The sequence below is a fragment of the Ylistrum balloti genome, unplaced genomic scaffold (genome assembly GCF_031769215.1).
Source record: "Ylistrum balloti isolate Yb309-2 unplaced genomic scaffold, AGI_CSIRO_Ybal_v1 Utg369972, whole genome shotgun sequence".
Classification (NCBI taxonomy): Eukaryota; Metazoa; Mollusca; class Bivalvia; order Pectinida; family Pectinidae; genus Ylistrum; species Ylistrum balloti.
In genome coordinates, this window is record NW_026782064.1 from 2,375,346 (window position 1) to 2,402,941 (window position 27,596).

General features: G+C 38.0%; 1 protein-coding gene across 1 annotated transcript in view; it reads right to left on the reverse strand.

Moving 5' to 3' along the window:
- Positions 1-1,161: 1,161 nt before the first annotated feature.
- Positions 1,162-27,596, reverse strand: part of LOC132547748 (LHFPL tetraspan subfamily member 6 protein-like) — a 33,597-nt gene continuing 7,162 nt past the window's right edge. The window contains exons 2-3 of the mRNA XM_060211548.1: positions 9,241-9,339; positions 1,162-1,289 (exon numbers count right to left, since the gene is read on the reverse strand). Coding sequence (XP_060067531.1) covers positions 1,162-1,289; positions 9,241-9,339 — 227 coding nt within the window. The remainder of the gene's footprint in view (positions 1,290-9,240; positions 9,340-27,596) is intronic.

A 27,596-nucleotide genomic window follows, 5' to 3' on the forward strand; every position in this document is an offset into this window, starting at 1 on the left:
ACAACAAATCTAACTGTAGATCTATAGAGTCCTGTATAGTCTGATGGAATCCGTGCATCAAACATAGAGATCTTATCTAGCAAAGGTTTATAGCTTAAGGTAATCTTCAAGGACATCTCACTGGGGAAATCTCCCAACCAAAGTAATATATCGTTGGTTAAATTGGTACCGCTACATGCATATAATTACAGAGGTCTCGTTCTGAGCGCACTGTCTTGCTCCATGTCCCATGACCTTCACCCTGTTTACGTTTGATGATGTGTCATGACCTGTCCTTGACCCCTCACTTTTAAACACACATTCGTATCTGCAACGTTTACTTTCAACACTTCGACTAGCGACATTTTAAAAGTTTGCATAACGTTTTGAGGTGCCAAGGCCCAAACTTTGACCTCGCTTTGACCTTCAGTTCAACTGTTCACCCTCTCTAATCTTTGTCACCGGCTTTACATCACGGTGGCAGTAATCATTACTGGTACAGACAAAGGCAAAATGGACGCCAGTATTTAACTATCCAGACGAGTAATTAAAAGTTGGATGCTAACTAATTTTCCTAAACGTGGAAAAATCGATTCTACCATAATGTCGATTTTTCTTATACTTTGTGGCCCTATATTAAGGCGTTCGTCACGGACTGAGAGACTCTCAGAGACTATACTGAATTATCATTGCCACAAGTTTCCCTGACGCTACGGTAATAACAAATCTCTAGCACCAAGTAATCATCTCAATGGTATTGCTTGTACTTATCAATGCTATCGTTGCTCAACTGGGCAACATCGATCATCTTCCTTAATGGAAAGCGAGAAAATTGCATTGTCCTTCTCGACGTCATTACACTAGTAGACACGGTGAAGTCTGTTAAAGAATTATCTGGTATCACATTTTCAGCACATCGGAAAGACTCGGTCACTTCCGCTCAACATCAAAACTTCGTTAAGGGGGAAGAAACGTGTTATGGAAGACCCGCCTTTCATGCGACAGGAACGTGTCGGCATTACCCTAATAAATATCCAATGTTTTGACAAATTGTCCAAAAACATCTTGCAATATCTGCGTTGGTCCCAAAGGATGATGCTGAAAAATGCTTTTCGGGAGACGAGACACCAATCCAAAGACAGGAAACCGTCACGGTGACTTGTGCACAATGGACTGGTGTTATCACATATCAGCGTAAGAGGCGTGGCCATACTTTCGTTTGCTTGCATGACATGACATTGCTGAACCAATCAAGGTCACAGCGGCACCGGCTGCCGTCAGGTAGAACGACCAAAACAGAGTGCACTCCCCTGAAACATAAATTGAGGATTCAAATTAAATATCTCAAAAAACCCGAAATCTTTCCTTTATAAAATTTATTTTGTTTCTTTTAAATATTTCCATTAAAATACAATCAAAATAAAAGAAATTACAAAAAAATACGTTATTTTAAAATTAACACTTGTCTGTAAAAATGAAGAGCCTAGAGAATTGTATCTTATCACTCTACAACAGAACATCGCTGTTTCTGAGTTGACGTTTTATATCTGAGTATATCATTTTACATATAATGATGCTGTCCTGTTTCCTAACATAACAGCCCAAAGCTATCGTTTTGTAGACATACATCTCTGGGTTACATAGCTTCCACCAGAGATACGATCACACAACACATCTCGTGGAGATAAACCTTCACACTGGTCGGTAATAAGTAAAGGTTAAATATTAACCAGAGATGTGGTGTGTAAAAATAACATAATTACAAATGTTAGACAACCTCTTACAAACTTATCTTTCGTGCCAACATCAGGGATAGATGTCATGCATTGTCAGTATAAACATCTCCCGTTTTATATACAAGCTGACAAATCATTTACTCTATAAAACCTCTCGTGTGTGACTGATCCCCTACTCCGGTCCTTATTAAGGTCCTCGTTTGCATCAGAGGGCACACAGATCGTATCATGCTGTTTATAAACGTATGTAACACACTGAGTTAATGATAACAGTTAGATGTGTAAAGTCGAGAGGATGAGGAGACACGGATTGGGGATATATAAATACTTTTATCTTTATTAAATATTACAATTAATATCAAAACTACTACAGAGTCAAGGTTCAGGGATATAAAGTAGAGCAACTTGTGTTTATTTCTCAACATATTCCTAGCAACAAAACATATCAGTATGCAGTAGCATAGCAACTAATTAGAATCCTAAACGTGTCTAGTGCCTCAACAACTTCTCCATGTGGCTAGTAACAAACTACTGGCGTATTTCGGGACATTTTCCTCAGGTTTGTAATGTCAATAGAATAGAAATTCTTATGACAAAACCAGTTGAAGATTAGAGTGTGACGATGACTACACGGTCACCATCATCTTATGACACAACCAGTAGAAGATTAGAGTGTGACGATGACTACACGGTCACCTTCATCTTATAACACAACCAGTAGAAGATTAGATGTGACGTTTCTATGACTACACGGTCACCTTCATCTTATAACACAACCAGTAGAAGATTAGAATGGGACGTTTCTATGACTACACGGTCACCTTCATCTTATAACACAACCAGTAGAAGATTAGAGTGTGACGATGACTACACGGTCACCTTCATCTTATAACACAAACAGTAGAAGATTAGAGTGTGACGGTTCGATGACTACACGGTCACCTTCATCTTATAACACAACCAGTAGAAGATTAGAGTGTGACGATGACTACACGGTCACCTTCATCTTATAACACAAACAGTAGAAGATTAGAGTGTGACGGTTCGATGACTACACGGTCACCTTCATCTTATAACACAACCAGTAGAAGATTAGAATGGGACGTTTCTATGACTACACGGTCACCTTCATCTTATAACACAACCAGTAGAAGATTAGAATGGGACGTTTCTATGACTACACGGTCACCTTCATCTTATAACACAACCAGTAGAAGATTAGAATGGGACGTTTCTATGACTACACGGTCACCTTCATCTTAAAACACAACCAGTAGAAGATTAGAGTGGGACGTTTCGATGACTACACGGTCACCTTATAGTTCTTGTAACACAACCAGTAGAAGATTAGAGTGTGACGTTTCGATGACTACACGGTCACCTTATAGTTCTTATAACACAACCAGTAGAAGATTAGAGTGTGACGTTTCGATGACTACACGGTCACCTTATAGTTCTTGTAACACAACCAGTAGAAGATTAGAGTGTGACGTTTCGATGACTACACGGTCACCTTATAGTTCTTATAACACAACCAGTAGAAGATTAGAGTGTGACGTTTCGATGACTACACGGTCACCTTCATCTTATAACACAACCAGTAGAAGATTAGAGTGTGACGTTTCGATGACTACACGGTCACCTTCATCTTATAACACAACCAGTAGAAGATTAGAGTGTGACGTTTCGATGACTACACGGTCACCTTCATCTTATAACACAACCAGTAGAAGATTAGAGTGTGACGTTTCGATGACTACACGGTCACCTTATAGTTCTTACAATCTAATATTCTACTGGTTGTATTACAAGAACTTTTTTTCTATTTGAACTCTAAACGCATTTTTTCAAAGTCCCTTGTAAAAGTTAATATCTGACCAGTACACATAAAGGTGTTTAGTAACACATTAGTATACCTACAGGTGTCTAGTAACGAATTAGTATACCTACAGGTGTCTAGTAACAAATTAATATACCTACAGGGGTCTAGTAACGAATTAGTATACCTACAGGTGTCTAGTAACAAATTAATATACCTACAGGTGTCTAGTAACGAATTAGTATACCTACAGGTGTCTAGTAACAAATTAATATACCTACAGGTGTCTAGTAACACATAAGTATATCTACAGGTGTGTAGTAACAAATTAATATACCTACAGGTGTCTAGTAACACATAAGTATACCTACAGATGTCTAGTAACACATAAGTATACCTACAGGTGTCCAGTAACAAATTAATATATCTACAAGTGCCTAGCAACAAATTAGTATACCTACAGGTGTCTAGTAACACATTAGTATACCTACAGGTGTGTAGTAACAAATTAGTATACCTACAGGTGTCTAGTGACCAATTAGTATACCTACAGGTGTGTAGTAACAAATTAGTATACCTACAGGTGTGTAGTAACAAATTAGTATACCTACAGGTGTGTAGTAACAAATTAGTATACCTACTTGAGTCCATCAACAAATAAGCATGATTACTACATTCGCGTGGCAACCAATAAGTATTTCTTCAGTTGTCCATAATAACAATCAATTGATATTACTCAATGTAAGATGTAACGGATTAGTATCTTTGTTAGCACCTAGCAACAAATATTCCTCGAATACTTATTAGTTAGTAACATGTAGTGAGTCTACAGGTTCTGAGTTATATACGGTGGTTGAAAGGTATCTGATCTAGTATTCGTCTACTGAACGCTTGTCAGAATGCTGTATCCGCTACACTAATCATGTCAATGAGACGCTTATATTTATCTAACAGACCAACCTCACTTTTTTGCAATTCTTTGGATTTTCGAAGAAACCACAAGGGTCGTGTACATTCATTGTTAAAACTATGACTTTGAAGTTTGGTGATTTGTCTGTATAGATACCTCCTCTGAATGATTTCTCGGCTAATGTTACGTCTCGGTTTGTAGCCCGTACGTACCATTGAGGGAATGTCTGGTGATAGCGGATAGAGATAGGAAGTCGTACAAATGTTGGAAAGCATCGTCAGAATGGCTCATACCAGTAACAGATTGAAAATGGCTGCTTTTCTGTCTAAATCTACACACAGAAATAAAACCATACCATATCCTCACACTCTTCACAGCGCTTCGTTTTATACAGAAAATGACCAGGGGAATTTGCCAGAACCCCAGACAGACAAAGAAATATGTTCGTTCAGGGTTCAGTTTCTTTATTAAAGTTTTCACAACTTATCACTTGACATAACAAACACAAACACACATAATATACAACTTTATATACTGCACACACAAATAACATCTCTAATAAGCATTGTCACATTCATTTAATTTTACTAGATATACCCAAATAATACATACTGGAGAGTGTTATATTAATTGAATTTGTTCTGTCTCCCATATCTATTCTATCCCCTATTCTATCCCCTATATCTATTCTATCTAATATATATATGCTATCTTCCTATATCTATTCTATCTCCCTATATCTATTCTATCCCTATATCTATTCTATCCTCTATATCTATTCCTCTATATCTATTCTATCCCTATATCTATTCTATCTCCCTATATCTATTCTATCCCTATATCTATTCTATCTCCCTATATCTATTCTATCCCCTATAACTATTCTATCCCCAATAACTATTCTATCCTCTATAGCTATTCTATCTCCCTATATCTATTATATCCTCTATATCTATTCTGTCTCCCTATATCTATTCTATCATCTATATCTATTCTATCCCCTATATCTATTCTATCCCCTATATCTATTCTATCTCCCTATATCTATTCTATCCCCTATATCTATTTATCCCCTATATCTATTCTATCCCTTATATCTATTCTATCTCCCTATATCTATTATATCTCCCTATATCTATTCTATCCCCTATATATATTCTATCCTCCTTTATCCTATCTCCTATATCTATTCTATCTCCTATATCTATATCTATCTCCCTATATCTATTATATCTCCCTATATCTATTCTATCTCCCTATATCTATTCTATATCCCTATATCTATTCTATCTATTCTATATCTATTCTACCCCTATATCTATTCTATATCCCTATATCTATTCTATCTCCTATATCTATTCTATATCCCTATATCTATTCTACCCCCTATATCTATTCTATCCTCTATATCTATTCTATCCCCCTATGTCTATTCTATATCCCTATATCTATTCTATCCCCTATATCTATTCTATCTCCTATATCTATTCTATCCTCTATATCTATTCTATGTCCCTATGTCTATTCTATATCCCTATATCTATTCTATCTCCTATATCTATTCTATCTCATATATCTATTCTATTCTCCTATATCTATATCTATTCTATCCCCTATATCTATTCTATTCTCCTATATATATTCTATCTCTATATATATCTCCCTATATCTATATCTCCCTATCTATCCTATATATTCTATATCTATTCTATCTATCCTATATATATCTATCTATTCTATATATTCCTATATATATTCTATCTCCCTATATTCTATTCTCCTATTCTCCTATATATATTCTATCCCCTATATCTATTCTATCTCCCTATATCTATTCTATCCTCTATATCTATTCTATCCTCTATATCTATTCTATTCTCCTATATATATTCTATCCCCTATATCTATTCTATCTCCCTATATCTATTCTCCTCTATATCTATTCTATCTATATATATTCTATCCCCTATATCTATTCTATCTCCCTATATCTATTCTATCTCCTATATCTCCTATATCTATTCTATCTCTCTATATCTATTCTATCTCCTATATATATTCTATCCTCTATATCTATTCTATCTCCCTATATCTATTCTATCTATATCCCCTATATCTATTCTATCCCTATATCTATTCTATCTATATCCCTATATCTATTCTATCCCCTATATCCATTCTATCTCCCTATATCTATTCTATCCCCTATATCTATTCTATCCTCTATATCTATTCTATCTCCCTATATTTATTCTATCCTCTATATCTATTCTATCCCCTATATCTATTCTATCTCCCTATATCTATTCTATCCTCTATATCTATTCTATCCTATATCTATTCTATCCCCTACATCTATTATATCCCCTATATCTATTATATCCTCTATATCTATTATATTTCCTATATCTATTCTATCTCCTATATCTATATCTATATCCCTATATCTATTCTATCCCCTATATCTATTCTATCCCCTATATCTATTCTATATCCCTATATCTATTCTATCCCCTATATCTATTCTATCCTCTATATCTATTCTATCCTCTATATCTATTCTATCTCCTATATCTATTCTATCTCTCTATATCTATTCTGTCTCCCTATATCTATTCCATCCATATAACATATCCTTCCCAATCCTATGTTTTCTTCTCTCAGACGCTAACGTTATGTGTTGACCTAGATGGCTAAATTCTTTCGCATGGACGATTGATGGTTTAACAGGTGGGTAACACAGATAGTTGGAATAAGTAACATGCTAGATATTCGGTATTTTATTCTTGTTTAGAACTGAAAACTTTTTCTATTTCACAACATAATAAAGAGGAAAACAATATCTGCACATCTCAGCGTTTGAAATGTTCACCGAACAAGTTTGAATTTTTCGGAGACCTCAAGTTAACAGTATTCATTATTCTGAAAACGAGTTAACAAACTTATCAAAACACGTATGCGGAAGTATAAAGGTTAATGCATGTTGAGATAATCATTTTTGTACCGTTCAGTTGTTTGATAAATCTACCGACCAAATGATATCCATCTCCTGATTCTGGATTATCAACACCAGTAGAGTGTGGTGAGATCGCTGTTACATCAAGCTTTACATTAGACTGGTATCATAACAGAAATTCTCAACTGCCGTGTTTACTTATAGCACCAAGGTAATTAAAAATCATGTTTACTGTGAAAATGTCTGTCCAACAGTTTGGCAAAAATCTTGTTAAACATAACAAAAATACCAAAATAAAACTTTAAAATTAAACAAGATGGAAGACAGAGATTAACTGAATCACTGGCGTCTTAGACGTTAACACTAGATCAACTGTAGAATTTTAAACATTTCAGATCTAACATTTGCTTGTGTCGCTGATAAGATGCAATGACGTCTGTTTGTTTCAGAGGACGGCAAAACTTTTATCAGTCTTCATATTTTTCCAAACTCCTCCGACAGTTGCGATGCTCTTGGATTTGTGCTATAATGCTAATTTACGCGGTAATTGTGTGATCGTAAAATTGGTTGATTAGTGACTGTAGACCATTACACGCTGGCTGATTTTAAAGTATCGATCTCCTGAAACTCAAACCTTTAATGTGTACGTGCTGTTATACCAAGTGTTGGCCCAGTCAGGTCGCGGATGCTCGTGAGCTGAACAGACAGTGGCAAAGCGTATTAACGTACCATTACCTAATCTTCACGGACGTTCCACCAGGAACGCCATGCAGGGTGATTTGTGGGACGGTCGGAAAATCGATAGAACAACACCAGTTTTTATTAAGTCAGAATAGACCAATTTCCTGTTGTACAGCTATCTACGAAACAAAAAAGGTCGGGCTGGCATGCTTTATGACTCCCACTAATGGTAATTACCTACGTCAACACTGTCTGCCCCATAAATTACATATATTGTTTTTCTCTGCATGCTTTATTCAATTTCGTTCCTGCAGCTCGGAAGCATTAAAACCACAATTGTCCGACTTTTTCCCCAGCGTGTGATTGTATGAGACTATTACTGAAGTCCTAAATGAAACAGAGGGTTTCTATGTATCCTTTTATTGGGGACACAAAGAGATCACAGTACATAAAGATACATACTGTAATTATGTGATATATTGACTACCTTTATATCCCATTCTATCCTATGTATTCTGTAAATTTAGCGGAAGACGCATACTCTTCCGGAACATCTGGTATTATTAATTAATAATTAATGTACTGTCTTTTGTTCATAATTTACCCTCGTTTCTTCTATTTGACTTTGAATTAAAATTCCGTTTAACATGTCAGTATGTTTATGTTCTTTCTAGGGCGTTACTCTTCCTGTTGTATAATCGCAGGAGTTAACCTGACATCTTACTAGTTTCTATTCGTCCCTAAAAACCGTTCCTTCCTAATGTTTCCTTTGATATCGTCTAATGTTTGCTATTTAGGTAGGGCTTTTGCCCTCTAAGAAAGGCTACTTCGTAAATTCCGCATGAAGTATATATCGAGGTCAATCAGCTGGAAATTGTGTGTTCAAGGGTAAATAACTGACCATTCCAGTTTCAATCTAGTTAACTGAGTGGATGATGAGGTTGTTGGAGGTTCATGCGCCTACGACAACTTAGCCTTTCTGACGACCCATTCTTGATGGTAACATATTCTGTAACGCGATGGGAATGGTAGAATGTGATAGAAACCAAACAAAACAGTGGAGATATTATTGTGAAAAAGATAGACATGCAACGACAAATAATCGAGTGTAATTTGGGAATATTTGCTGTATTGAGGTCAGGCGGAGTGATAAACTTACCCATGTAATACGGCTGTGACGTATAACCACACGCTTGCTGTACCTCTGAACTGTCCCAACCATTAGGGTATATCCCTACGCCAGATCCAATCAGCAAACCTGTAACAGAAGGTCATAATAAAAATACCGCCAAGTATTGATTTATCCATAACACTATCTCTGCTTGAATATACAGTCGAACTCCGTTATCTCGAACTAGTACAATTCGAAGATCCGCTTAATTTGAATCATTTCATCGGTCCCTAACTTTCACAAAACATTCCAACTCCCTTTAATAGATACTCAATTATCTCGAAAGTTTCCAATGTCCCGCCGAGTTCGAGATAAAAAGGTTAGAGATTGAATATTCTACATACAACTATCTATATATAATATACAATGTTGACAGAGGTTTGTTTTTATGTCACTACAACAACATCAGCTATCTTAATAAGTTTACTTGTGTTGATGTTTATGTCGTTATTAACTGTAAACAAAGATGTAATATTCTCAATAGACCGAACAAACAAACCATTTCAATCACTTCAACGAGACTTCACCGATAAGAATATTTGATTCCCTTATCTAAATGTCCGAAATGAGTTGTCGCTAGCTCCGAAATTCGGTCTGTGTCGACCCCTGGTAGTTAGACTGTGCCAGTTTGTTATAAATTATGTACAACTCCGTTATCAAGTTGATGTACAAAATTATTTATTTCACACGATAATTAAACTACGTATCGGTAATATACAAGCAAACTGCATTCCGTTTGAAATAAAACCAATTCACATAACGTAGATATTGTCTGTTCTAACCAACCGGACAGGCAACCTGGGGTCTCACCAACGGGCTGGGCACCCTAGGGTCTCACCAACGGGCCGACTACCTTGGGTCTCATTAACGGACTGGGCACCCTAGGGTCTCACCAACTGGCTGACTACTATGGGGTCTCATCAACGGGCTGGGCACCCTGGAGTCTCACCAACTGGCCGACTAATTTGGGGTTTCATCAACGGGCTGGGCACCCTGGGGTCTCACCAACTGGCCGACCACCCTTGGGTCTCACCAACTGGCTGACTACTATGGGGTCTCATCAACGGGCTGGGCACCCTGGGGTCTCACCAACTGGCCGACCACCCTTGGGTCTCACCAACTGGCCGACTACTTTGGGGTCTCATCAACGGGCGGGGCACCCTGGGGTCTCACCAACTGGCTGACTACTATGGGGTCTCATCAACGGGCTGGGCACCCTGGGGTCTCACCAACTGGCCGACTACTATGGGGTCTCATCAACGGGCTGGGCAACCTGGGGTCTCAACAACGGGCCGACCACCCGTGGATCTCACCAATTGGCTGACTACTATGGGGTCTCATCAACGGGCTGGGCACCCTGGGGTCTCACCAACTGGCCGACCACTCTTGGGTCTCACCAATTGGCTGACTACTTTGGGGTCTCATCAACGGGCGGGGCACCCTGGGGTCTCACCAACTGGCTGACTACTATGGGGTCTCATCAACGGGCTGGGCATCCTGTGGTCTCAACAACGGGCCGATCACCCTTGGATCTCACCAACTGGCCGACCACCCTTGGGGTCTCATCAACGGGCTGGGCACCCTGGGGTCTCACCAACTGGCCGACCACCCCTGAGGTCTCACCAACGGGCCGACCACACTTGGGGTCTCATCAACGGGCTGACCACCCTAAGGTCTCGCCAACGGGCCGACCACCATGGGGCCTCACCAATGGTCTGTCACCCTGGGGTCTCGCCAACGGGCTGGGCACCCTTGGGTCTCACCAACGGGCCGTCACCCTGGGGTCTCATCAACGGGCCGACCATCCTGAGGTCGCTTTCTTGATCATCACCTCCGTGACAAAACACTATTTTTCCTCAAGCACACAGTTCAAGTATGTCAGACATTCTCAGGAGATTAATTCAGGAAACTTCATTGACCTAATACTAAGGGGCGTAACTAGAAAGGAATATATAAACCGCGATCGACCTCAGTATAAGTTATCATCAAACACTTTATTGATTTATATATACCTATACCTACATTCCTCGATATTACAAATATCACAGAGATTGCCGACGCCCACCTCACACACGTCCTCATAGAGTAGTAATATTGTCAGTCATTCTGACAGGTTTAATGTGTTTTGATTAAACGTTTTACATGACAGTCAATGAAAAATGGAGTTTAATATATCTACATTTTATCAGAAATAAGTTCCCATCACGCTGAGTCACCTAAACATCTGTTAAATGACAAATCATGTTTAGATCCTTTGACAGATTCGAGTGATTGTATTTTATTTTACCTGTTTTCGTCCTTCAGGTCGAATTCAACAGATACTGATATAAAAATGGAACCCTTGGATTTCGGAGTTGTTGTTTCTTTTAATAGAACAGCTTTAATGCAAACTACAGATGCACTTACTGTGTTGACAATCATATAAAATTTACGGGAATCATTCATCACACTACACTTCAGAAAACCTTAGTCCCAGTAAAACTGTACGAGAAGGTTTCCATCTGTAGCTGGTGAACCGGAACCGTAGGGTTTTCCGATATCAGATACGGTCTATTCAACTTTAACGCGCCTTTCAAACATAAAAAAGTAGCCAATACTCTCCAGAGTGATGACTAAAACATGACTTGCGATTTTGTCCAAGTTTTTGTATGCAGTCTAGAGATAATGTTACTGTTGTATTGCAGTTCGTAATGTCGTAACTGTCAGCTAACCTAGTTATATGTACGTCATTTATAAGTCTGACGCTGAAAGTAAAGACAAAAATTAGGCGTGAGTCATCCTCACTTCCTCACTTAGGTGACAATTAATGAAATAAATTTTGATTTTTAATGTTATGTTGGATAGAGAAAGAATTGGCTTCCGACAACTCCTGAAAGGTTAGAATGTTAACAATTCATTAAAACTATAATCATGTTAAAGTGTATCTGTCATTAATTTAATTGAGAAATTGCCAAGATTGCCATTAAGCTAACAGTACATCGACTACCCCGACATCGCCTGTAATTATATGCACTTTCTCCATGTCCTGTTGTTAATGTCTGACAGCGACCATCATTTTTTAGTTCTCTTTATATACCTATTTTTATTAAGGTAGATTTAATACAAGGTTATATCATGACTGTACAATGTTCCGTAATGCAACAAATGTAGATTGTTTTGCAATCTAGTAACACGGAACGGATACTTGAAGCACACATTTTGGAATAAACATCGTTTCACACATCCAATGCGAAGATTTGTTGACAATGAATTTGAAAGGACATGACGATAAAGCATTAATTTTGTTATTAATTGTATGTGTTCTATATGTATATCTAGTCACGTTTCTTTGTTATCCCGATATTCACAGTCGATTTCCAATATCCAGCTTGACCGCTTCTTTGGTTTGGGAAACCCCCTCTCAAATTTAGCGCTAATAACTTTACGTAATAGTTTTGAAAACGAGGCAGCCATTTAGTACACAAGAACACATGATGGCGGGAAGGAATGACAGCGACAGTAGTGAAACAGTAAAAGAAATCCCGTTTTTCAGCACTGATATTTACTTGACATATAAATGTACATGTAATAATGAAAATAGTAAATTAAATCGTTTTATCGTCGCTTTACATGCTTAAGTCTTTTCTTGTCTGCATGCGGCAAAGTTAAATAAAAACAACTCTATATTTTCACTTAGATACAAAATTTCACATGGAAAATCTTTAAATACTATTGTGATTTTAGTGATAAAAAAGTAAAGGCCGAAAATAGGAATGACTGACTTAAACTTTGTTTTCAATGCACAATTGTTATCAGGCATGCTGTAGGTCATTGCAGGACAATGGGCCACGGAATCACCTTTGTTTATATCTTTGTTAATGAGTTTAAAGAAGATTTTAGATTGTGGCCGATTTTGCCTTGATGGGATACTGTATTACAACAGGTTGGTTAGTTACAAAGTGAAGCTTGCGACTGATGAAAATATAAAGTGTCATTACCAAAAATATCTAAATGTCATTTGAAAGGATTTGTGTTCAAAACATTTCTTTTTGTTGGCTACAGCACAGTGCTTTCAATTGTTGTAGCTTAATCACTCACCCGAAATATAGGCATAACAAAGGGGTAGATGTCCTGTTTGATATTTCTTATAGATTATCTGTGTATGGGAAAGACGTCCAACAAATTGCCTTTAAACAATAAGAATTCAACCTCAATAGTGGTAATTTTTTCGCGTTTTACATCAATACTCCTTTAAGGTATATTTGTGATAAATGTAAGACGCTTGTCATGTATGCAAATTCAGATGTATGTTTACCTAAGTATAATTTTTTTACTTATCTTCCCTACTTCCAATCATTAAAATCTTTCAAACAATTATGTTAACGTTGCTGACGCTACACGTGTTTTTGAGCAGAGTTATCTTCCCTTGCCTAAAGAGAAATTAGTGCAAAATTCAACAAACAGATAAATCCATCATTCACCGCCTTCAGCACAGCTTTAGTCTATTTTTGAGACATTGCTATGAAAACACCTTCCGAAATTATTTGCACTACCGGGTCAATGAAATTTCAGGTTTAAAATCTGTATTCATATCAAATTGGAGAGGTCGACCATGTCACATCAACACGCGCATCAGGTGGAGATAAGCACGGTGTGTTTTCGTGGTTGTTTATATAACTACAGACAGAATGTCACAAACATGAACATGTATCAACGAGGCATTCCGAACGATGTCTACCAAATGCCAGATAAGTAGAGAAACACGTTTGAACGAGGTATACCGAACGTTACAGTTATAATTGCGTTATCCTGAATATAGCTCATTAACCTTAGTATGAGTTTCCTAACGTTAGGAAAATAACAACATCCAAAACCTTTACAACATAAATCAGGAAAGTAACCGCGTTGTGTATCTTGTGAATGTGTGTGCGGTAGAACATTCTGACTTAGAAGCCCCTAATCTGCACGATTAAAATGTAAAAGGTAGGAGATGTGTAAGAGATATTGATTTTGTTGAACGTGGATATTATGAGCATCTGTTACACTTTCATCAAACCCTAAACAGAAAGTGTTTTTATAATAGTGTAGCTGATCGTATATTGAAACGTCGCTGTGGAACTTGTGTGAATACACTAACGTAATAAGATGAATCACAAAGCCCCGAGGATTGCTTGAAGAGAAAGAGTAGGAACGTTTCAACAGAGAAAAAGGGATGGAAAAAACTTTCCCTGATGGAAATCTGTAGACTGGTTTAAAAATCATCAAATGAATTATTCTAATAACAGATATCAGCAAATCTTCGATGATTCCATCACCGACACGTGACTATAAAGTCAGCATTCACGTGACATAGAGCGTACAGTCGTATCCATTAAACCCCTCTCTCTCATTTACATCCAATCAGAAACATTGTCTCTAAGGAAGCACAAGATTATACGGGAGTGAAGTACACATTAGTCGCCTCTTCGATTAATTATAACATTTAGCGATGTTAGACAGTTGGAGGTGGGAGTAGGGTTGGGGGGGGGGGGGGGGGGGGTTGAGGGGTGTGTGGTGGGGGAGGGGGAGGGGGGTGAGGGCGAAGTAAAGTAAAAACAAGAGTAAGAAAAAGATCTCTATGGAATCCGAGTGTATGCTTAAGCATACAAGCATACATTATTGCTTCGCCACTGTTAAGACAGTTAAAATTCCTCTCAAACCTGATTTGGTATATTGGGGACCACATTGAAAGCAATGCTACACCGGAAGTTCAATAGTAAAATAAAGCACACAACGGCAGTACAATGTCTACAACAAAACACCGTCGAATTTGGCAAAATTGTGGCGTCAAAGGACACCATATATTAAAGAGGTCTTTCTGACACTCCTGGGGCACAATAGAACGTAGATAGTTTGATCCACAATCCTTAATTCTAAATGCAACTGTATATAAACCTTAAATGTAAAAGTTAGTTCTAAGTAATATCTCTACTGACACCTCTTTTTGTAAATCCAAATGTTTATCCTGTAATCACTACACTATACTGGGGTATTAATTTTACATGGCGTTATGACCAGATGAGAATGTACCACACCTGTGTGTGTTTACAGCTGTAGATATAGACATACAGGTGATTGATACATACTCTACATTTACTGACCTAGAAACACCAAAACACAACAGACACTTTACAAACCACAAAACACAACAGACACTTTACAAACCACAAAACACAACAGACACTTTACAAACCACAAAACACAACAGACACTTTACAAACCACAACAGACATCTTACAAACCACAAAACACAACAGACACTTTACAAACTACAACAGACATTTTACAAACTACAAAACACAACAGACACTTTACAAACCACAAAACACAACCGACACTTTACAAACCACAAAACACAACAGACACTTTACAAACCACAACAGACATTTTACAAACTACAAAACACAACAGACACTTTACAAACCACAAAACACAACCGACACTTTACAAACCACAAAACACAACAGACACTTTACAAACCACAAAACTCTTCTAATGAAAATTTTAATCAAAACAGAATCTGCTTAAAACCTTCAATCTATTATCTTAGAAAGCCATTGAATACTTGAGATGCTTCCATCCCTAATAGATCTCAATTTTATTTTTCCTTTCTGCTTCGACATTAAAAAACATCTTTCTTCGGAGAAAATGATTTAAATGACCTTTGAATCAGTTCTTTCTAATTTTATTGACATGTGAATAAGGTACATCTGTAAGTGTTTACTTTGATCTCTCAAATATTCGTACTATCAAATGGCTCCCTATTCCGACATACGCTAAACATTACTTCGTACATGTCCATCTGCACGTGTTATCAACTGTTTACACGCCCCAGATAAAACAGATTTACCATGTACTAGTGACCGATGTATTTTGCTTCGATTTTCTTGACAATGATTTGTTTATAAACAAACCAACGCGAAATGTATTGACAAGGCAGAAATCGCTATATTTGAGGTACATATATACAGATGTATGTAAATGTGTATATATACAAATTTTACTCACCCCTTTTAGATACAATATTAACATTTTACATGGTTTAACAGTTACGTAGTGAAGCGATACATTTATTGTGGGGCAGATTACCCTACATAGATAACACGTTATATCTGTGACCGTGTGTGAAAGTTTCTCATAATCCTGGCTGTAGGTAATTCAATTTGTTAGCTGTGACCTTCACCTTGGGTTACCTGGGGAATCGTTTACGACCTGGTTTTACCTGTAAGGTACGTGACAGGTACAACTTCGCTGACAACAACAAGATGTGAAACTGACAACAAACAATGTTGAGATCACAGGTCATCTAGCTATAAGTGGCGAAGTGTCGCTTCAATTGCCTGGTTACATTGTCTCGGCGATTTATCGCTACGTAAGGTCGTTCTCACGTGGGGTTGTACAGTGTTCTTTCACGCGGGTGTACCCAACAATTATACGGATGATTTACCAAATCATGTCCAACAGATCTATAACAAATGGCTTCACTTCTGAATCGTAATAATGATGTCTTTTTATGATATCTCAATCTTAGCGCTTCAAAATCTAAGATGTTTTCCGTTTGTAAGTTGCTCCCTCGAATATTTTCGATTATAATGTTAAGTAGACAAAAGATTGTCTTACTATCTACAGCACTCGAAGCTATTGCTAAGATTAGCAATGTAACTTACCGATATGCTTGGTATTCTTGTTATTAACTTGGTTCTTTTTTTAAGAACGCGCCATTACTTGAATTACACAGAACGTAAAAGTACATATTTTCGTACCACTTCGTCTCCTTCATTTTATTCACTGTCTCGGTGTTAACTCATCCGTCCATCCTATCGCTTTTACAAGATTTAAAATTTAAATTCGAGATTACTTTAAAGATCTCCAGAGCCGATTATGATAAATTAAGACAACTTTTTCCAGTACGAACACAAATAAAGGAAACTTTTACAATTTTACAAGATTGAGGGCGGGACGAGAGGGTGCTGTTACATATATATATAGTGGATGTAACCTCACTAAGTAAATCCAAGGCCCTGATGCATAGATGTACTTTTACAATTTTTATGTCACGAAAATGCGTAAAAAGAAAAGTACACCGAATGCCGTAATTCCCTTTACTTACATCGCGTTCGGGCAACGTCATTAGATCCACCATTAAAGAATCGAAAACGAGGCGTTTCCCGTGTATATCTGACTGGGGTATATTCTTACCGGGAATCGAAATGGAGTCGTGCCTTTACACGTGATTTCACGACATATTAATCAACTAAGGACAACATCGATTTGTCTGTCGGACATGAATGATTGATATTGGATACTTCGTCAACAACAACAACATCCGAAAATGAGGCTTGAATTACCAGAACGAGTTCAGGGGGCATGAGCATTTCCGGTATAAGTCCTGCCCTCCTTACATAGTCGAATCCTATTTACTGACAAATAAAGACAAGAGTTCAGTGTGAGTTTCAAATATCAACTGGATACATTTCTAACTTGAGAAGTTAAGTAAACCTGTCACGCTAGCACCAAACGACCTTTTCCGAGGATACCTTTTATATATTGTGATAGGCCAAAAATACAGACACGGTCAGTACAGAACAGTAACCACAGTACCCAATTATACAAAGTTTGTGTGCAGACATGGACAAGCTTTCAATCAATCCCCAGACGAGTCCATTACTGGCAAATTAAATGTCAACGTGCCCTGAAGAAGAAATGCTTTCTAACATAATGAAGTATTTCGTACTCAGTAACATTAGCTACATAAACTGTTTATCACAACCAGGTCCTTCGAGGTCATCGATGTCGTGTAGGACACCAAACCTGGAGATTTCACACCTGGAGATTTCTACCCGAATACCAGAGGTCAGACTGATGGAAACTTTCATACAAAATCCTTAAAATTATTGTTATTGAAGAAAGGAATATCTAAAATAACATTTCGTTGGATAAGGTAGTATTTGAATCAATGTTTTACTTAAGTGACGGGCTGATAGCGATATGAAAGCCTTCTGCCGCGGCCATCTTGAACGTCCTTTTAGAGCGGCCATATTGAACATAATCAAACATTGATTACGTTAAAATTTCATTATCATATTTAAATTAGTTTTTACTTTTGTTTTTCATGTCAAGGTACTTTTAAGCTTTATATATCCGGGCGTTTTATCCTTTGCTAAAATAACGACATCTATTATAATCACACATAGATATCAGCCAATATGCGGGCACATTGAATCCTCGAAGGGAAACCCGCATCATTGTCCTGCCATCGATTCTTTTCGTAGCTAACAATTCAGTCTACATACACTAACATCTAGTTCTGTTATTTATTTTAGTAACAGAAAAATAAAAATAATACACAGTACTTTGGATCTTAATGGTGCAAGAACCCTTGTTATATCTTTTCTTGTTAGCGCATCTGTTTAGTGGATCTATTTCTTCTACCTCGGTTCTACTAATTAAGAACGTGACATTATCTTTAGCATGACGTGTAGTAAGCACGTTGACTTGAAGAAACACGTTTTCGATTGTGTTCACGTTTTTGTTTACAAATCAGTTTTCTCTTCGCATCAAACTTTTAATATCTCTTTCAACATAATTAAGTGTTCTGTTACAGTATTGCAATGAAAAAATAATGTAAAACAGGTCATTATCAATTCCAATGCCTCGGCTAGGATTCGAACCCGAGACCTGTCGCTAACTAGTCCGAAGCTCTCTCTCTAGCCGAGCGGTATTTTACACGGGTTTTACATGTACATATACTCCCATTCCAAGAAATAACACGTCCCCGAGTTTCCAAGGGTTAGCGCGATGCTTACGGAGCATGGCTAAGTAGTATTCCTTTGGTTGCAAATGTAACAGAGGTTATAATATATTTTAATGTTTCCCCTAGGATTCGAACCCGGGACCCCTGGCTTACAGTCTGAAGCTTTCTCTCTAGCCGAGCGGTATTTTACAGGAGTAACATGTACATACTCCCCTTCCATGAAATGCAAATGTAACAAGAGGTTATTATTTACTTTAATGTTTCCGCTAGGATTCGAACCCGGGACCGCTGTCTTACTCGTCTAACATTGAAGAGATCGAGCTAAAGAGACGCCCTCTCTTGCCGAGCGGTCTCTTGCAGCTAGTATTTACCATGGTTACAGACATCGTGCAGGGTCATCGATCACAGGGATTCCCATCATGTGGTCTATGATGTCATGTCTATCCCAATCTCAAAAATCTTAATGCCACGGCCATACGTCATAATTTCGTTATTGTTAAAAGGCACAGATGGAGGGTTAGTAGCGTGTGTTCCTATCTTATTCTGATACTGTTTAATAAACATGAGTGAGGCACTCATTTATTATACAGAACATCCTGATACAATCGATTAGACTGTCTCGTCCCTATGACCACGATTGCGGACGGACATCGAGCTGGACCCAGGCTATATAATGGGTTGCATAATTCATTTGATATAAGTGAATAGAAGATGCTATTGAGAAAGTCACTCTTCCTCAATCGACCTGAAGATGTTACTAAATCGTTTGTTTGAAAATTTTCCTCTACTTAATCTTTAACTGGCCATCAGTACATTATTAAATGTACCAAGCTCGACTAAGATTTAAAAAGAAAAACTTGACAAAAGTCAGGGCAATCAAGAAATGTTAATGTGAAAATAGGGAATCCTTAATTGTATAGCTAGACGTTCATAAGTTTACTTCTGCTGTCACCAAAGTTACCAAAGACGGACAATGGGCGACGCGCGTGTACGAAAGACGGACGATGGTTGACTGGTTACATGTTAACGAAAGGCGGACAATGGGCGACGCGCGTGGTTGACTGGTTACATGTTACCGAAAGGCGGACAATGGGCGACGCGCGTGGTTGACTGGTAACATGTTAACGAAAGGCGGACAATGGGCGACGCGTGTGTACGAAAGGCGGACAATGGTTGACTGGTTACATGTTAACGAAAGGCGGACAATGGGCGACGCGCGTGGTTGACTGGTTACAAGTTTACTAAAGACGGACAATGAGCGACGCGCGTGGTTGCCTAGTTACACGTTATCGTCTCCGCGACTCGTCCTAGAACGTCATTGTTCTAGCGACATTCGTCGAACTAAATATCACTTTATTGGCCAACGTGAGTAGAGCTGGTGTTATAAAATTATCTGTTTCGCTGATTAGTAGGTAGCTGGTGTTGTAATTAGGTAAGGACGCACAAGGAAGTGCACCACGTGATGTTAGCATCCTGTTTCAAATTCTTGTTATCACGAGGCGTTTAACCTCTGAACCTGATCCAACACGTGTTACTAATTAAAGTTTTATACACCTATATATCTACTTACAAGATAAGTAAGAACATGTGTGTTTCATCTTTTAATGATAAAATGGTAATACTGGGAGGTGTCCAATATAACAAGCGAACTAGCTATAGATTTGGAAGCTAACCTTTAACAAATTATATTTATATATACTGCATGTGTATATTGACATTCCCTTACTTTATAACTTCCGGTTCTATAGCAGTGGACTATATCATAAGGTACAATCTGCCAACATCTAAAGGCACTATCTATCTATATATATATGAAATTTCTCCTAGCTTTACTTTACAGATAACAGACAGGATTTTAAATAACCAGACAATATTCCATCTATCTATAGTTATGATATAGGTTTACGGTGTATCAACCTCTATACTCCTGGGGTTACGATCACTTTAGCTCTGTGCAGAGAGCGAAAGTGATTATAACCCCTCGAGTATCAAAATGTCGGTGTATGATTTGTAGAATTAAAATCCAAATATTTCCTTTTCTATTGAGTGACCTTAAACCCATTTCAATGGTGCCGATATTTCTAGGCCACAGTTGGTCGAACGATAGTCAGAATTAACCAGTGATCAGTGAAAAATTGTTGCAACCGAAAAAATCAAAAGTGATCAAAGCAAATCTAGCGCTTGGAATATATCATACTGGCCCATCTCGACAAATCTAGCTATGAAATGATAGATAATGCTCAATAGTTTGTTTCATCAACGTTTCACAATTCTAACTACCCAGTGTTTGCCTCTATCCACCCGTGATTTAAACGACCTGCTCTAATGGTTTGATATATTCACAATATCATCACGTAATAAATCCATCACACCTATAAAGAATTTAAATCACTTTTCTTTCCTCGATACCAGTAAAGGCACCAAAATCAATATAGAACTGTTTCAGCTTCGAATTTTGCAAATTACAATAATGAATATTTAATGATAAAACCACACATCATTTAAATACGCAAAAAGAACAATTTAAATAAATGCGTTCATAATTTAAGCCAGGAATATTATTTTTATAAGGAGAATTGTTCACTCCGTGCCGAGAGACAGTCAGCTCTCTATGGAAACGTAGTATTATTATACAATATATGCCAAGACAACAAGTTGAGAGAGATATTTTTGTGTACTGACACTGGAAAAACATTTTCAATATTGTAATATAGATCTGCAGGGTTACATCAATATTGTAATATAGATCTGTATGGTTACATCAATATTGTAATATAGATCTGTATGGTTACATCAATATTGTAATATAGATCTACAGGATTACATCAATATTGTAATATAGATCTGCAGGGTTACATTAATATTGTAATATAGATCTGCAGGGTTACATTAATATTGTAATATAGATCTGCTGGGTTACATCAATATTGTAATATAGATCTGCAGGGTTACATCACGCACGCACTGTCATGCTCGTTAAAAGTCACAGAAAAGGCCAACAACTCTGTATTTGTTTCACAGTCAAGGCTGCTCCCGTGTTAGCCAGAATACATATGTTAAAAACACACACATATATCTGAGAAATCCTCACATCGTATCGATTGTATAAATAAATAAATACAAAATCCACTTTACAGTTATCAAAACGTCGTAGATGTTTGAAATTGTGTCCTAAATGGTTGTATAATGTACAAGGTTGTATTGATAAATATATGAAGAATTCACTGAGCATTTATCAAAACTTCGGAGATGTTTGAAACTGTGCGAGGAACTAGGAATCATTAGATAAATACGATTTTAATGGCCTACATGCTCTTCAACCAAAAAGTGTACATGAACGCATTTTTGAGCTCAAACTCCCCAGATGCAGAAGGTATTGTCTGTGATGGACTAGACAGGTGCACGTTGATATATTTCACAGGATTGTAGATATGGCATGATGAGCCGTTAATATGCCAACTACCACAGAAGTTGACGTAGTTAAGGAAACAGTGGAAGCTAAAACTGCCCGAGCGGTGATACAGGTGTGCTATTGGTGTATCATAATTAACATTGTCGGCTGGAGAGGTGTTATGGCGCGGAAAGTCTGGCGGAACTTCCTGCTGGCGACGTGGCCGAGGAGAATCGTTAGAACACTAGATATAGAAGGGTGTGTAATTATTGAGTTTTCCCCGGTGAAAGATTGATATGTAAGTTTCTCATAAGGAAAGTGGCCATTACCGAAATTGGAACGAAAAACGAAGCACGCACGCTATCACCCTTGGGCTTTTCAGAGAAAATAATCTGATTTTTTTTCGTATAATGATTTACTAAGATTACTGTGATTCAAAATACATGTACGTCATGACGTATCTGCAACGTTAAACTTATTAATGGAGCGCGTGGTGAAATTTAGCACACCATTGAATTTTTCTGCGTGTATTTGTTATTTAGAGCTTATCCAATACCTTGTATGATTTACAACTTATTTGAAAAGGCGCTGATTCAGTAAATTCGCCGAGTAATATCTCTCGTTAGTGAAACAAGGCGTATATAATGACATCACATCAACGTGTCAGGATTCCCAGTAGCGTTACATTAACACCTGGGTTATTACACCCTGTAAGTATTGTATATTGTGTGGTATTGTGTATCGTCTGATGTGTCATGGTCCCGACACAATGGAAAGGAGACGGTCACCCTTAAAGAACCAACAGCACGCGATGTCCGGTCTAACGAGACCGAAATAAAACAACTATGACGTGAGACATCACCATTGACCATAAAGTTTATGTGTAATGACATCCTGTGTCTGCACGCGATATGTATATCGAAGCTGGTGCTAAAAGCGCCAGACTTACTGTATTGGGACAAGCTCTACCTATCCATACGTCTTAACACAAACAAATGCAATTTTCCAATATTCCGTCCGAGATTTCTGTCTGTGGCAACGCATTAGAGAATTCCAGGCATGTGGCGTGCGAAGCTAGATTAGCTTCGAAAACACTAATGAAAAAATTTTAATTCAAACATAATATTGATGGAACAAAGACAGAATACGGACAAATATTGATTCAAACAGGGATCCTAGAAAAGATTTCAAGTAGAGTAAGATTGTTCAGGAATCAGGTTATTATCACACAACGGAATAATCACCATAACAGACTAGCGAACATCGAAAACATTTAACAACTAGGTTTTCAACCTCCCCATCTAAATATTAACTTCTCTTTCGATCAATTTGGATTTCCAAGGTTTTCTTCTAGGTTTCAAATCTTAGATCCTTAGTATCACTTACAAGTCATAGAGGGACGAAACAGCTGTATGATGAAGTGTAATTCATTGTTTGGCTCTACTCTGTCTTATGAAAAGTGTTCTTTCAGATTGCAGGGGTAGACACTGCTTGTACGCTTTAAGATCCTGAGGTTTGCTGTAACCTGTATGCCACGTTTTCGTTCATTCGAAGAGTGGCACGGTTCAGTACACATTTATCCGCTCTATTAAAAGTATTGAAAATATGAAAATTACAGAATCAATCAATTAGAGAACTTGTACACCTCTTGAACCACACCCAAAGATAGCATTTCTTTCGATCAATTTTGTTTTCCTATGTCGCTTTCTTTCCAAATTTAGGCCCTAAATATATTCTTCGAGTCCTAGAAGGACGAAACAGCGGTATGATGTAGCATCACTGACGAGTCCTGGAAGGACGAAACAGCTGTATGATGTAGCATCTCTACTGAGTCCTAGAAGGACGAAACAGATGTATGTTGTAGTATCACAGACGAGTCATGGAAGGGCGAAACAGCTGTATGAGGTAGTATGACTGACGAGTCCTGGAAGGACGAAACAGCTGTATGATGCAGCATCACTGACGAGTCCTGGAAGGGCGAAACAGCTGTATGATGTAGCATCTCTACCGAGTCCTAGAAGGACAAAACAAATGTATGATGTAGCATCTCTACTGAGTCCTAGAAGGACGAAACAGATGTATGTTGTAGTATCACAGACGAGTCATGGAAGGGCGAAACAGCTGTATGAGGTAGTATGACTGACGAGTCCTGGAAGTACGAAACAGCTGTATGATGCAGCATCACTGACGAGTCCTGGAAGGACGAAACAGCTGTATGATGTAGCATCTCTACTGAGTCCTAGAAGGACGAAACAGATGTATGATGTTGTATCACAAACGAGTCATGGAAGGGCGAAACAGCTGTATGAGGTAGTATGACTGACGAGTCCTGGAAGGACGAAACAGCTGTATGATGCAGCATCACTGACGAGTCCTGGAAGGACGAAACAGCTGTATGATGTAGCATCTCTACGGAGTCCTAGAAGGACGAAACAGATGTATGATGTAGCATCTCTACCGAGTCCTAGAAGGACGAAACAGATGTATGATGTTGTATCACAAACGAGTCATGGAAGGGCGAAACAGCTGTATGAGGTAGTATGACTGACGAGTCCTGGAAGGACGAAACAGCTGTATGATGCAGCATCACTGACGAGTCCTGGAAGGGCGAAACAGCTGTATGATGTAGCATCTCTACTGAGTCCTAGAAGGACAAAACAGCTGTATGATGTAGCATCTCTACTGAGTACTAGAAGGACGAAACAGCTGTATGATGTAGTATCACTACCAAGTACTAGAAGGACGAAACAGCTGGTATGATTAAGTTTAATTCGACGCTTTGACCAACTAAGCTTTTGCGCCCCCTTGTAGTTTTCAGCTAATCAAAAGAAGCTTCTAATGATCTCAATACTTGTCACTAAAACGTAAGTTACAACAACTGTGAATTAAAGAGAGGGATGGGATCACGAAGATTACTAAATAAATTATGACATGTTTTAGTCTGAGATATTAAATTTATGAAAAAAATCTGGTCAAAACCGTTGAAATATTTATCATAAACTATAAGGAAAATGAATGCATTAAATCCGAGCTCTGGGTATCATTTTACGTGTAGCGTGAGACAGGCAAATTGACAGACTGTCAATCATACACAGTTGTCACGGTGGTCTAGTAAACAATACGAAAACTAGAGAATAATCTCCGGAAATAATTGTATCAGGGTTTCGTTCCAGATCTGGGATTCGTTCCAGATATCTTAAATATCGTCATGTAATATCTACACGTCAGCCACAGCTGTTGTCTAATGTCAGCAAGTACTTAAGTATTGATTAGAGAAATGGACATTTTCCAGAAAATTGGACTACACTGTCTTAAGTACACATCACCAAATCAACGACGGCACAATTCACGTAATTACATCTATATTATCAACACAAGTGGTTCTGGACTTAATCGCCTCTACAAAGGTTGTACGGCAGCCCATCTCTGGCGATACATCAGCGAACGGTCATAAGATGGAGGTGTCCAAAGATGGTGGGAACACACTACAGCAAAGGTCATACGACGACGAAGTCCAAAGGTCATTCGTATGTCGATAGTGTCTAAATATGGTGGGACCATGTCCTGCTGCCCGCGGATAATTAGGCTTCTGAACAGCCATGTAAGCATTACAGAGAAAAACTTGTACGCCGTCATAACATTCTCAACACGTTCTCACAGGACCACGTATCAGGAAGACATTGGAAAAAGACTGGGTAGTGTATCAAAACACCAATGTTACGTTTTAATGGGAAAAGATACGAAATGTTACCTCGTAACATCAGGAAAAGGGTAACAAAGTATGGTATGATGTCTTCACAATCTACTGTCCTATCTATAGTAAGTCGGAATAGACTTCTCTGTCAACAAACATGGACAGCGTGATGATTCCAATTTCATTCCTGTAAATATTCCCCATTCATGTAGCAACACCCCACCCCTACCCCCACCCCCATTCTCACCCGCACCCCTGTCCCCAAACTATGGTGTTTACATGTCGCAGTTGATTCGATATTCAAGGGCTTGTTCACAATATCACGACTTTCGTGGAAGATGTTGACCTTGACAAACTCATAACAGATTTAAAGTGAAGCAGAATGATGAAAAATATAGGAAGTTTTTTGAGACAATCTGTCCATTTGTTAAAACACAAAATATCAGTACGGTTACCTACAGAGAATATACTTCAGTAGAGAACAGTATGAAATATACCGATGATCCGTTATATACAATACATATATATGTAACATTTTTGAAAAAAATTTTTGAAAAAAATGTTAGGCTATCTGAAAGATGACGGTCTGTACTGTAGAATATCACTTAATCTTTTGTGATAATATAACCATTTAAGATTTTTAGCATTTGTCTTTTACCTTTTTGCTTGTTTGATGTTATTTCCTATTTGGATCGCTGTGTGTTTTACCGGTTCATGGCCCTAATGACCTTTTATATGTTGACGGGCCCTTAAGAATGTCATAATAATAATATTAATAATCCACGTAATACAGGGTCTCTATCTATCAACATCTACATAAGATATAAAGGGTACATTGTCACAGGGGCATGACACAGGCCCTTAACACAACCCACGTATTTGTATTATAACAGCGTATATAGAGGTGGAATAAGAGAACGTTAGCATGCCCCAGTGTTTATACAAACTTCCGTTATTTTTTAAATGTCACAAACGGAAAATTTACTGGTTAAAGTAATTCAACGATTGCTTTATAACCGCTGACCTCGGTCATTATAGTGGAATGTCACACAATCCCATCGTACAGCAATAATTACAGTTTACAAAGTATAGCCAGATATTTTACTGGGGGTCTGTACGTGCCATTATTTTACTGGGGGTCTGTACGTGCCGTTATTTTACTGGGGTCTGTACGTAGTTATTTTACTGAGGGTCTCTGAGGGTCTGTACGTACTGTTATTTTACTGAGGGTCTGTAGGTACTGTAAATTTACTGAGGGTCTGTACGTACTGTTATTTTACTGAGGGTCTGTAGGTACTGTAAATTTACTGAGGGTCTATACGTACTGTTATTTTACTGAGGGTCTGTACGTACTGTTGTTTATTGAGGGTCTGTTATTTTACTGAGGTTCTGTACGTAGTTATTTTACTGAGGGTCTGTTATTTTACTGAGGGTCTGTACGTACTGTTATTTTACTGAGGGTCTGTACGTGCTGTTATTTACTGAGG